General features: G+C 38.4%; 1 protein-coding gene across 3 annotated transcripts in view; it reads left to right on the top strand.

Annotated features, from left to right (window-relative positions):
- Positions 1-13379, top strand: part of Csnk2a1 (casein kinase 2 alpha 1) — a 69823-nt gene that overhangs the window by 45799 nt on the left and 10645 nt on the right. For 2 of the 3 annotated variants that reach the window (XM_010621472.3, XM_010621474.3), the window contains 7 exons: positions 674-757; positions 5670-5780; positions 6968-7069; positions 8501-8601; positions 9536-9684; positions 10987-11073; positions 13060-13373. In XM_010621472.3, the coding sequence (XP_010619774.1) occupies positions 674-757; positions 5670-5780; positions 6968-7069; positions 8501-8601; positions 9536-9684; positions 10987-11073; positions 13060-13175 (750 nt within the window). In that variant the 3' untranslated portion in view covers positions 13176-13373. Of the gene's footprint in view, positions 1-673; positions 758-5669; positions 5781-6967; positions 7070-8500; positions 8602-9535; positions 9685-10986; positions 11074-13059; positions 13374-13379 lie in introns of those variants that run through there. The other variant, XM_010621473.3, reaches the window with a different exon arrangement.

Raw genomic sequence — 13379 nt, 5'->3', positions numbered from 1 at the left:
GATTGATGACCTCCATTGAAGCCAGAGAGTCCTTTATGAGCCAAGGGGTCTTTGTCATAGGATTCTTTTTTGCTGTTATGGCACAGAAGCAGCCATGGATGGTATGCAAACAAGCTGGTTGTGTGTCAATGAAGCATTATTCACAAGAAATGATAGCAGGCCAGATATAGCCCATGGCAGTAGTTTGTCAACCTCTGTTTTATATTCTTAGCCACTAAAGAATTATCTGTTCTTCAGATATTTTGAGAGGTTGTGGTTCTAGAGATAATCTAGGCTTTGAATAAGGGAGAAATTAGAAATAGTGCAATTGGTGTATGCTTTGAATTCTTCTGAACAGAAAGAATTTCGAAATTACCCTATAAACAGAATTTGAGGTTCTGAATCTGAATTTGCTTGACTGTGGGATCCTAAACATGTTACTGAATAATAGTAGTGGGAGTGATTGTCCTGATCCTGATTCCCAGGGTCATTGTGAGCTAGAAGGACTACATACATGGAAGAAAAAGTCAGGACTATGTTTTTAAAAAAATCACTCAGCCAGGGATTTAGCTCAGTGGTGTCATCACCTGCCTCACAAGCGCAAGGTCCAGAATTTGATCCCTAGTGCCAAAAACAAATTTTAAAAAATCACTTTTACACAGGCTAACTTTTTCTTTCCTTGCCCCTTTCTCAGGCCCTGGATTATTGTCACAGCATGGGAATTATGCACAGAGATGTGAAGCCCCATAATGTCATGATTGATCATGAGCATAGAAAGGTAAACTAACAGTCTGACAAGTTTTATATCTCCATGATGGAGTAAAGCCCTTCTTCAGCACTTTATCCCTAGTGTCTGTCATAGTCCATGACCCTTACTAGGCACTCAATAAAAATTAGTGACTGACTGAATTAAATCAGCATACTTAAACCTTTATCTATGTTTCTGAGAATGCTGTCAATGTTTTCCATTTGTATAATGGGTAAAACATTTGTCTAGAATAGGAAATGAGGTTTTTCTTAACTTAATGATAACTAGTTTCCTGAGAAACTTCTTTCGTCTCATTTACTTTCTTTTTCTTAAGCTGTACAGTGAGTATAATGTTGTTGTGCATGCCATTAGGTTAAATGCGAGAATTAAAAGTGTAAAATTCTTAAGTGTTAAGAAAATACTGCTTTGATTAGCAAGTGTCATGAGGCCTTTGACTTCTACACATGCTTTTACATGAGAGCTGTAATGGCCATGTACTTTGTAACATTTTAGTTTTCGTTTGGTTGGTTTTTTTGTTGTTTTGTTTTTGTTTTTGAGATAGGGTCTCACTATGTAGTTGAGATTGATCTGGGACTCACGGTGTAGCCCAGGCTGGTCTTGAACTCACAGGGATCCTCCTGCCTCTGTCTCCCAAGTGCTGGGATTACAGGCATGCACCACCATGCCCGGCTACATTTTACTTTTTTATGGTGATCAAGCCTACCTCTTAAAAGCAATGGTAATTATCCTTTGCATTTTGGGGGGATGTGATTTGTTGACTAAACTAGTGATGTTTTAGACACATACTATGTAACTGACACTGTTTTAGAGGCTGGGGATGGGATGTACATGTGAGCAAAGCAGAGGAAAAAATGCTTATCCATAAAGAGGTTATATTTGGAGGAGGCTGGTTATGGTGGAAAGTTTAAAGTGGCATTGAAGACAAATAAATAAGGGAATAGAGAATAGCAGAGGTGTTTCAGCTTTAAGGGGTAAAGGAAGGTTTCATTGTAAAGGTGATACTTTTAGAGAATGCTAAAAGGGGCCCAGGCATGCAGTAACAGGAAGAAATGTGTCACAGGCAGAGGAAATGCAAGAACAAAAGCCCTAAAGCAAGATTGTGCGCATGTTGAACAAGTAGAGGAAAAACCAATTCAAATGCAGTCCCTAGTATATATTCACAGCTGAGATCAGTTCTGTGACCCCAAAAGACATGAGGATTTATCCTCATCAGTAAGTCAGCAGTTAATTCTATAGTTGCACATACCAGTTGGATGTCCTCTAATTTGATTCATTCTGCTTCTGTCTACCTGGAGCTGACATCAGATCCTAGAACTTTCCCACCCTCCCTTTGCAAGACCCAGGTTCTTTCACCTCTGCTTCTGACCAACGTGTTGTAATTTGGAGTTCTCACAACCTCCTCCTTGGGTTCAGTTAACTTGACTGGGTTACTAGAACCCAAAACATATTTATCAGATTATTAGAAAGGATATTATGAAAGGTGTAGATAAAAAGGTTGCATAGAACAAGGCATGTTGGGAAAGGGGGCAGAGAACCTCCGTGTCAGCTCTAAGCACACACCATCTTGGATCCTCCACATGGCTATCCAGAAACTCTCCAAACTCTGTCCTTTTAGGTTTTTAGGGAGACTTCATTGTGTAATTGTGATTGAAGTATGGACAATCATACAGCAAAGTGATTTAACAGATAAAGGATCTGATCTGATGCTGATAGACTGAGTGGCAAAACTCAGTAAAGTATGTCTGTTCAGAATCTCCTTTTAGTACATGTGCTGCCAAAGCAGGCACTGTAAAGATGCATACAAAAAGAGGACAGAGGGAGAAATTTTGCTTTCTGCGGCTTTCAGTGCCCCAGCACCACTCTTTGACCTTTATTGTTCTGAAACTGCCTCAAGAACCAATGACAAAAAAATCACATATTTTACAGAAGATATGCTTATCATTTGAGACATTAGGGAATAACAGATGCTATGGAAATTATAAGCCAGAGTGAAAAACTAAAATACAAAATACAACATAGTATTACAGGCTAGCATGTTGAAACAGTAGCAAGGATAGAGCTGGGATAGGAAAAAAAAAAGGGAAGAGCAGGAAATGAAGTCAATGAGGTAAAGAAAACCAAATCATGTAAACCCTTACAGGTCATTGTCAGACCTTTTCTCAAGATGGAAAGTTTTTTTCAGGGTCTGAGACGAACAATTATGTTCTCACTAGTTCACTTCATATATAGAGGCTAAAATAAAAAATAATGATAATACCAGGTGTTGGAGAGGATATGAAGAAATTTGGTATCTTGTACATAGCTGGTGAGAATGTAAAATTTTAGCATTTTGGAAAATGCGAAATGGTTTCATAGTTGGTCGGTTTCATACATTAAATGTAGGGGATTTAGCTGAGTGGTTCCACTGCCTGCCTTGCAAGCACAGGGACCAAGTTCAATCCCTGATACCAAAAACATAAAACAACATACATTAAATGTATGCTTACTGTATAATCTCATTTATCTAAAACTTGGGTCTACGTAAAAACCTGTAAACATGATTGAAGCTTTATTTCTAATAGCTCAAAATTGGGGGAAAAAATACTGCCAGATGTGAATGGTGTACACCTGTAATCCCAGCTCTTGGGAGGCTGAGGCAGAAGGATCACTCCAAATTGAGGCCACCATGCACCAGAGAGTGAGTTTGAGGCCAGCCTAAACTACAAGCAGAATCCTGTTTCAAAAAAGGAAGAAAAATATAGTTCTTACATGAATGGTATAACCATATCATGTATTACTGTTTGTAAGTAGTGTCACTCAGTAATAAAAGGAAAGAACTGTTAACATGCAGCAACTTGGATGATCTTATGCTGAGTGAAAAAAGCAATACTATATCAAAAACTATTATTTGCACATACCAGTAATACCAGCACTTGGGAGCCTGAGGCAAAGAGAATCACCATGAGTTCAAGGTTAGTCTGAACTACAAAACAAGACTATCTCAAAAAAAAAAAAAAAGTGATATGTAATGATCCAATCCTATTTACATAACATTTTCCTCATGAAAACAATACATTGAGAAGAGATTTTTATTAAGACTTGGAATAGCATGTGGAGCACCCTTGTGGTGATGGAAGAGTTCTGTATCTGGTGGTATCATAAAATTGCACTACACATTCATACTAGTAGTACAAAACTAGTAAAATCTGAATAAGTTCTGTGTATGAATTGTTCCAATGTCAGTTTCCTGGTTTTCTTGTAGGTATGTTAAATGCTACTATTGAGGGAAACTGAATGAAGGGTGCACAGAACTTCTATTTTTGCAACTTCTGTGAATCTATAATTGTTTTCTGTTTTTTCCAGTACCAGGAATTGAACTCAAAACCTAATCCCCAGCCTCTATTATTGTTTTAAAACTAACAGCTTTTTTAAAGGATTGTTCTGGTTACTGTCTATAGTAGAGATGACTGAAATTAGGTAGACCAGTTAGGAGAACAGGCTGTTGCAGTAAATCAAGAGAGATGGTGGTAGCAGAGGCACTGGAGATGATCGTACGGCAGAATATGGCAGAACAAAAAACAAGAAAGAATACAGTAGTGCCGACAAGATTTGTTGATAGATGAAATATGAGTTGCAAGAGAAACAGAATCCAAAGTCAGTCTTGTTTTCACCTGAATTAAATGATAGAATGGTTGAGATCACTTTTAGGTGCTTTTTGGTTTTTTTGTTTGGTTGGTTGGTTGGTTGGTTTTTTGTTTGTTTGTTTGTTTTGGTACCGGGGATAGAACTCAGGCCCTTATGCTTGCAAGGCAGGCAGAACCACTGAGCTAAATAAATCCCCGGCCCGAGATCACTTTTAATCAAAGAGAATATGAGTAGAGTTGGGTTTGCTAGAAATTGGAGGTTTAGTTTTGAGTGAGCCCCGAGCTTATGAACATTGAAGTTGCAAACTTTCACAGATACTCTGTAGAAGACCCACTTTATTGAATTACAAACGAATCCAACATAGAAATGTTCTCCCAGAATGGAACTCATTCGTAAATCGGGGACTTACTTTATAAACGATTTGACTTAGTGCTTGTTTGGTCAGGTATGATTCTTTAAGGCCTGCTGTTCACACTTTTAGAACATGGATTGATCAGATAAAGTGCTGCTTGTCTTACTAGTCTCTGTCCACTTTCAAGACTCATTTTGGTGAAATTCACTCAGCAAATATTTACTGGTATATAAGTTTATATTATGTACCAGGAATTGTGTTAAATTCTACAAATTATAAAGGTGAATGAAACAGTCTTACCCTCAAGGATATTTTTAAAAAGAAAGGAAACAAACAGACCACAAAGAACTACACTAAAGAAGTATGTCTAAGGTTCAGAGGACTGAAGAATAGTTTGTTCATTCTACTTGCATGATTAGAAAGACTTCATTGAGGAGCTAATTTAAATTTGGTGTCCCTCAAAATAGCAAGCTGTTCACTGGTAGATAGCAGAACATTGGAGATCAGGAATGTTTTAGCGAAGTGAACAGTTTAAGAAATTCATGAAAACATGCATTGAGAATGTGGAGAAAGCTGCATATTAAGCTAAGAAATGTTATTTTTATCCTAACAGCTATAGGTAACTAGTAACTTTGTCCCTTCCTTCCTTCTTTCCTTTTATTTCTTTTCCCACCCAGCCCACCCCCCAACGTTAACCCCAGGACCTTTGTACTGAACTACATCCTCTGCCCTCTTTTTCTTGAGACAGAGTCTCAGTTGTTCAGGCCAGGTTTGAACTTTGTGATCCTCTTCTTTAGCTTCCCAGAATGCTAGAATTACAGGTATGCACCACCACACCTAGCTTTAATGTGACATTCATGGAGTTTTAAGAGTATTCTAATGGCAGAATGATAATATCTTAGAGGAAAAAAATTTATGGTTTATTCTCATTTTTTTTTCTTTCAGCTACGGCTAATAGACTGGGGTCTGGCTGAGTTTTATCATCCTGGTCAAGAATATAATGTCCGAGTTGCTTCCCGATACTTCAAAGGCCCTGAGCTACTTGTAGACTATCAGGTGAGAAGAGAAGAGCAAGTACAGTTTTGGTCCTAAGTTTATTTTGCCCATAACTTGCAAAAAGTCACTTTGTGCTTTTGAGCAAACCATTTATGCACATTTCATAGCTATTCCTTGCATGTGAAATACAATATATAAATCATTTCATCCAGCATAATTTATGTTGCATTATGTCGGTAGACTACAAATGAATCTACATTTTATCCCAAGAGAAAAAAAGTCACCCAAAATACTTTTTCTAGTCAGAAATTCCAAAACTGGTTGAATTTCAACCTAGCCTTAACCAGCTTTAAGAATAAATCCAAAATTGTTCCCTTATATATCTACTAAATTGTACCCTAAATATAAAAAGACTCCCTTCAACAAAAGTTATTTTTTAATTACTGATAGATTTACAACATGTTTTTAAAAGCTAAAAATCTTCCAGGTAAGGTGGTGCTTGGGAGGCTGACACAGGAAGATTGCTGTGGATTTGAGGCCAGTTTGGGCTACACAGAGTTCAAGGCCATTCTGAACTGCAAAGCATACCCCTGTCTCAAAAAACCAAAACCAAACAAAATAGTTTTGCTGTCCTAAAAATTCCATTTCTGGAACCTAAAGAATGTAACTTTAAGCCCCAAAACACAATTTACACTTAAACTATTCCTTACAACATAATTTCAAAATAGTGATGAACAAAAACACTGTCCTAATATAGAAAACTTTAATATTAAATTCTGATACATTTATAAAATAAACTGGGGATTTTGTATAAGTGAAAAAAACAGTTCCATACAGTATGTACAGGTTGTTTATAAACTGGATGAAAGAATATACAGAAGATTGAAAAGAGAGCTACATGGAGTTACTGAAATTTTGGCTGGCGGACTTATTTTTATTTCATTTTCTTTTTATTTTTGTTTTTGTTTTGAGACAGGGTCTCACTGTGTAATTCAAGCTAGCCTTGAACTATGTTTCCCTGGCTAGCCTCAAACTCAAAGCAATCCTGCTTCAGCCTCCCAAGTGCTGAGAGATTCGAGGTGTGAACTACCACTCCTGGCTTTCAATTTGTGATCCTCTTGCCTCAGATTCTCAGAGTGCTAGGATTACAAGTGTATGCCACTGTGCCCGGCAAAAAGTTATTTTTTATTTTGAAGGGACAAGCCTGGGGATTCATATATGATAACTGTGCATTTCCTTTAATGTAGATGTATGATTATAGTTTGGATATGTGGAGTTTGGGTTGTATGCTGGCAAGTATGATCTTCCGGAAGGAGCCATTTTTCCACGGACATGACAATTATGATCAGGTAATATATATTGTTCCCATAAGGAACTCATTTATCTAATGTAATGATGGTAAGACTTGCACACTCTTTAGAAACACCAGTGCATCTTGATATAATATAGATTCCCTCCCCCACCTAAACCCTGTTAGTTCAGGATCTCATAAGATAGGGAATAATTTTCACATCACTGTTTATTCTGCCTGCCAACATTGATCCTCAGATGGGTATTTTTGGGAGCTATCAGTTCAGCCTTTTGGAATCAGATTTTATTTGCTTCTCCCTGCCTACCCTGATCTTTTTAGTTTACATTGCTTGTTTTATTGTGAAATGGACATGTAATATTTTATAAAGCATACGTGCATTTCAAAGAATAATACTTATGATTGTCATCCAGACCATAAAGAATAGTGCCTTACTGTAGAATATCCTAACCTGAACTTATATTAAGTTTGGAAATATTTTCTTTTTCGGTACTGGGGATCAAACTCAGGACCTTGCACTTGCAAGGCAGGCACAACACCACTGAGTTAAATTCCCAGCCCTGGAGATATTTTCTCTAACATGTTTACTTTATGTGATACTTATGTAATCCTTTGAATCTCTATATGGCTGAATTTATATACCTGTAGAAATACAGGTGGTATTTTTTTAATCTAACTGCACTTTCCCCTTGAGTATCAAGGATTGGTTTCATTCAGGAGAACCTAGAAAATTTCTAGAACCTTATGGAAGTCCTGTTGACTTCCCTTTGAGCATAGTAGTTATCTTTAATGATTCAAAGAGTCAAAGACTGCTACCTGAAGTTCATTCAGCAGCTCTTGTCAGTTGGTAAGCTGAACTGAGGGATATAGAGAAAAGTCTTATCCGTAAGGGAATCAAACAGATAAGAAACACTCAGTAAAAGTGTGACATGTACAGAGCGCAGTGGTGGTGAATAGTCAGGGTGTCGAAGGGCAGCTTCCCAAAAGAAGAGACTTCTTCATTTGGGTTTTCTCTCCCTTTCTCCCTCTCCCTCTTCCTCTCCCTCTCCCTCCCTCCTTCCTTCCCTCCCTCCTTCCTTCTTTCCTTCATTCATTTATTTGGTACCTGGGGTCCAAACTCAGGACTTTGAGCTTGTGAGGCAGGCAGCAACACCACTGAGCTAAATCCCCAGACTTCATTTGGGTTTTGAGGAGGGAAAAAGTTAAGACCATTAGGAGGACATTTCAAGAGAAGGAACCAACCATATTATAAAACATTTTATTTGTTCTTTATAACATTTTCATAATGCATCAAGCTAGGGAATTTTATATGAAAATTCATTTCTGCCACACTCAAGTTTAAAGTGGTAGTAGTTAACATTCATACTTGGAGGCATAGTGATGCCTTTTTGTTGATTGGGTTATGATTAATTGTTGATTTAATCATGTAATTTGAATGTTGTGTGGGTTTTTTTTCTTTCTTCAATACTAGTTGGTGAGGATAGCCAAGGTTCTGGGGACAGAAGATTTATATGATTATATTGACAAATACAACATTGAATTAGATCCCCGTTTCAATGATATCTTGGGCAGGTAAGTCATAAATAGAAAATCTGTACATCTATGACTTAAACTCTTTGGATGTAAACTAGTATTTTGGGTCCTCAAAGTAGTCCTATTCTGTTTGTCAGCATTGCTAAAATGGGAGTGAGTCTGGTGTTGCAGGGTGTTATATTAAGCAGGCGAGAGTGCAGATTATAATCTAAGGATTCCTGTGAAGTTAATGAAATGTAGGTTATGAAAGAAAGGTTATAGTTGAGTCAGAAATCAAGAGTCTTAGCAAGGCACAGTGGCATACACCTCTAGCTACTTGAGAGCATGAGCCAGGAAGATTCCTAGTTTGAGCCTAGTCTAGACAAATTAGCAAGACCCTATCTCAAAACTTAAAAACAGGGTGTGTGTGGCTGGGGATGTATCTCGATGTCAAGGCTCTATCTCTTGTTGTCCCAAAAAATAAAGATCTTTAGCTTGCTTATTTAAATGACAGATTCCTCCCCACAAGAAAGAAATAGCCTGATGTGCACACAAATTATTATGGTGTTAGTGACTAGACAAAATACTTAAATACTAACCACCTAGCAAGAGCTGAACCTTCTCATGCAGTCTTTTGCTGGTCAAGTGGCAGAGATGTTAGGGGTGTGTGTGTGTGTTTGTGAAAGAGGCTGGTTAGCTCAGCCACTGACCCTCCCTGATGCATAGGAGTGTTCACATCCAGTAAAGTAACCAATGAATTACAGTTCTTAAAATTGAGAGGACCTAGATTTCTTTTATGCTATACTACTATTCCCAATCTCCAGTTAACTTTGTAGCCCCCATGCCCTCTGTGGCAGAGTGGTACAAGATAACCAGTTGGAATTTTACCTCTCTTTGATGTTTGCTTAGCTAGCCACTAAGGAAGATATAGGAGTGAAATTGGGAACCTCTGCCCTCAGTGGCCCATTTTTCATTCCTTCATTTGGCCTTGCAGACACTCTCGTAAACGATGGGAGCGCTTTGTCCACAGTGAAAACCAGCACCTTGTCAGCCCAGAAGCCTTGGATTTCCTGGATAAGCTGCTGCGATATGATCACCAGTCACGGCTCACTGCAAGAGAAGCCATGGAACATCCCTATTTCTGTGAGTCCAACTGTTCAGCCCCAAGAGCCTGGGCAAGCCCTCCTACACTGCCCTGCAGACTATGAGGTGAGGTAGAACACGATGTGAAGAATGCTCCAGCCTAGAGTCTGTACAATAGAGAGCTGCAGTACAGCTCCTGGTAGCTCGCTGCAGAGTTGCTTTACCTGCACTGAGTCAGTTCCTTCACATAAGAAAAGTAATACCAACTGTTATACAGAATTGTTGAGAGGATTGTTACCTCTAAAATTCTGTGTGAGTGACACTTCTTCGTGTCTGGTGTGGCGTGAATCTCCCTTGTCCTGTCTCTAGTAATCATTAATTGGAGAGAGCCAGTGAGAATTACAAATGTCAGTATTGTATGAACACCTTGATTAGGTTTGTGAGTGTAGCTAAGTATACCGTCTGAGTGTAATGCCACTTAGACCTACCCCAGGCAATGGTGATTGATGCCAGCTTCGTCATTGATTTGTTCATGGGGAGCGGTAGGATGGTTTTAGACTGAATCAGTTACCCTCTTTCCCAGGCTCCTGTACCTGAAGTAGATGAATAGGCTGATAGGGATGGAGAGTGAGGTCTGTGGTCATAGCACTAACCTACACAGACCTATAGCTTTGACCTACTGGGCACCATGCTTTGAATAGCTGAGCTGTAAACTACTAAATTCATGCCGAACCGAGTGTGGTGGCACATATCTATATTTCCAGCACTTAGGAGGCTGAGGCAGGAGGATCTCTCTGAGTTCGAGGCCAGCCTGAACTACTTAGCAAGACCCTGTCAAAAAAATAAAATAAAATCAATTCATTCCAGTAAAATCTGTCTTGACCTGGTTAGGTTGATTGTATTGTCTCCATTAAACCCCAGCATGACAAGCTTGATTTGTTTTGTTTTGCTTTGTTTTCTTTTTGTGTGTTTTTTTCTCACCAGCTTCATTTTGGTTTGTTTGTTTAGTTGTTTGTGTACCGGGGATTGAACTCAGGACCTTGTGCTTGCCAGACAGGCATAGCACCACTACATCCCTGGCCCCCCACCAGCTTCATTTTAAATCAGCTGTACTACAGATAATTACCTCATCTTCCTACCATTGGTTCAAGAGTTGACCTTTCCAATTGCATAGGAAAGGTATTTCCATTTTGTGCTAATAGTGTAATTCACGGTGAAGAAGGCAGTTGCCATTTTAAATTCCAGAAATAATAATGAAGTAGAAATAAAACACAAAGATTGAAGGTAGCTACTCTGAGGCCACCCAAACCAATTTGTGTAATCCTTTAAGCAAAACAGAATCTTAACTTTTCTCTTTTCTAGATACTGTTGTGAAAGACCAGGCTCGAATGGGTTCATCTAGCATGCCAGGGGGCAGTACACCTGTCAGCAGCGCTAACATGATGTCAGGTCAGTTCACTGTGAATTCCTTTTTCAAAAAACAAAGTTGAAGTCAGTTACTGTTTTTAATTTTGTCCCTCATGGCCTCATTTCTTGTGTCCTTCTGTAGAGTGTCCTTAGTGACATACTGGCCCGTGTAGCTTTTCCCACCAGATTTCAAGGTGATTTTGACACTTGGTATACTTTAATGACTTAGTATATGTTAGCTGTCTTCAGTAGAATATCATCATCTCTTTCAGATCAGAATCACAGTATCCCAAAAAGTTTCTTACAGATGTGCTTGAAGTCCCAATAAGCTATTGAAAAATTGTAAGAAATCTTTTGTCTCACAGTTTAGAATGACAGTAGTTGAGAAGCCCTCAGAAAGATTGAGAAATCGAGGGCTGTATGTGTAGACAGCATCCAACTGTGTACACTTGTCATGAGGATACTCAGAGACTCTTCATTATTGCCATGATCTTACTTTTTTATTTTTTTAAGAACTTGCTACTTTTTAGAATTTATCCTCAAGTATCCTACCTGTGTACAAAATGACATATATCCAAGGTTATTCACAACCTAATTTATATAACATAACATTGAAAAGAGCTTCAGTAGGAACCAGTTTAAATCATTTATGAGGCACCCATTCATTCAGTGGAATAGATGTGGTCAGAAAAAAGATGACTTAAGTGTTCGGTGGTGTTAAAGCACTAGCTCTAAAATAATGTAAATGGGAGTGGGGTATGAAGACCCATGTGCAAAAATAGGAGTATGTAACTATAATCACATTCTTATATATGATTTTTACATCGTCTCATAAAATTATTTTTCTGTATATACACAAAATACATCTTGAAGAATACAACTCAGAAATGTTGCCCTAAATTGGCCAATCATCAAAGACTTTTTTTAATATTCTTTTAATCTTTTGTATTTCAAATCATATACATTACAGACCTCCTTGTCCACAGTTTTTGTTGCTCCCGGTGCAAAAATAATTTGTCTTGACTCTTTCAAGAGGAAACACATTCCCATCATTTTCACTACAATATACTTTTCTAATTCTATGTTGTTGATTACTTACTGTGTCCTTTACACATTAGGATTTATATACATAGGTATGTATAAGAAAAACATAGTATATATAGTGTTTGGTATGTCTGCAATTTCAGGTATCCTGGAATGTGTGCTTTGAATATAAGGAGGGTTATTGGGGCTTTTTGCAAGGATACAGGTGGGAGGGGTTGAAATAAGGCTTGCTAAATTGCTGAGTTACTGGGATTGGGCTCAAACGTGCAGTTTTCCTGCCTCAGCTTTACGGAGTGCTGGGTATACATCCTATCCAACTCTGTATATAGCATTTTGAAAATTTAATACTGTCTGATGAGGGGCAAGATAACAAGTAATTCTGGTAACTAGAGAAGTAGGAATTTCAAAGCACCACTTCATATTGGAGGTGGAAAATACTTCTTTCTCACTTTAAATTACTTTTAGTAGTTTTGGGAGCTGCTAGGTATCAAAGCAGCATGATATAATAGGATGTGCGCTTTGACTGCAGTCCTGTCTTCTTCAGTGTAGTAGTGACTATGTAATTAATTAAAATTGAAGAAAATATAAAAGTTGAGTTCCTTAGTTGCTCCAGCCACAGAATAGGAGCTCAGTAGCTACCTGTGGCTGGCTGTGGTGACCACGTTAAAAAGCACAGGTTAGAGAGCAGGTAGTTTGTTGCAGTGTGCTGCCCTAGTTAGGCCTGTGTTAGAATCCAAGCATAGTCTCCAGTTACTAGCTGTTTACCCTGAAGAAACTGCTCAAACTCTTCAAGCTAAATTCAGTAGGATTTGTCATTTTAACTTGAATTTACAAGAAATGTACTTGAGATGTATATGTAAAAATGTGGCCAAGAAGAAGTCTCAATAAAGAATGAATTTCCATTGTGTTACTTTTTACATAAAACCGGTGGCTAAAATTGACTTGGTTGATGTCTCTGGCTGACTATCAGCTCTTTTCTTTCAGGGATTTCTTCAGTGCCAACCCCTTCACCCCTCGGACCTCTGGCAGGCTCACCGGTGATTGCTTCTGCCAACCCTCTTGGGATGCCTGTTCCAACTGCCGCTGGCGCTCAGCAGTAATGACCCCACCTTTCTCCTGATGCCTGAGCAGAGGTGGGGAAGTCCACCCTCTCCTTGATGCAGCTTGCGCCTGGCAGGGAGGGTGAAACACTTCAGAAGCACCGTGTCTGAACCGTTGCTTGTGGATTTATAATAGTTCAGTCATAAAAAAAAAATTATAATAGGCTGATTTTCTTTTCTTTTTTTTTTTTTTTTTTTTTTTTT

The sequence above is a fragment of the Fukomys damarensis genome, unplaced genomic scaffold (genome assembly GCF_012274545.1).
Source record: "Fukomys damarensis isolate Sample0158 unplaced genomic scaffold, DMR_v1.0_HiC HiC_scaffold_22, whole genome shotgun sequence".
Lineage (NCBI taxonomy): Eukaryota > Metazoa > Chordata > Mammalia > Rodentia > Bathyergidae > Fukomys > Fukomys damarensis.
Note: the sequence above shows the minus strand (reverse complement) of the source record. Positions and strands in the feature narration are given on the sequence as shown.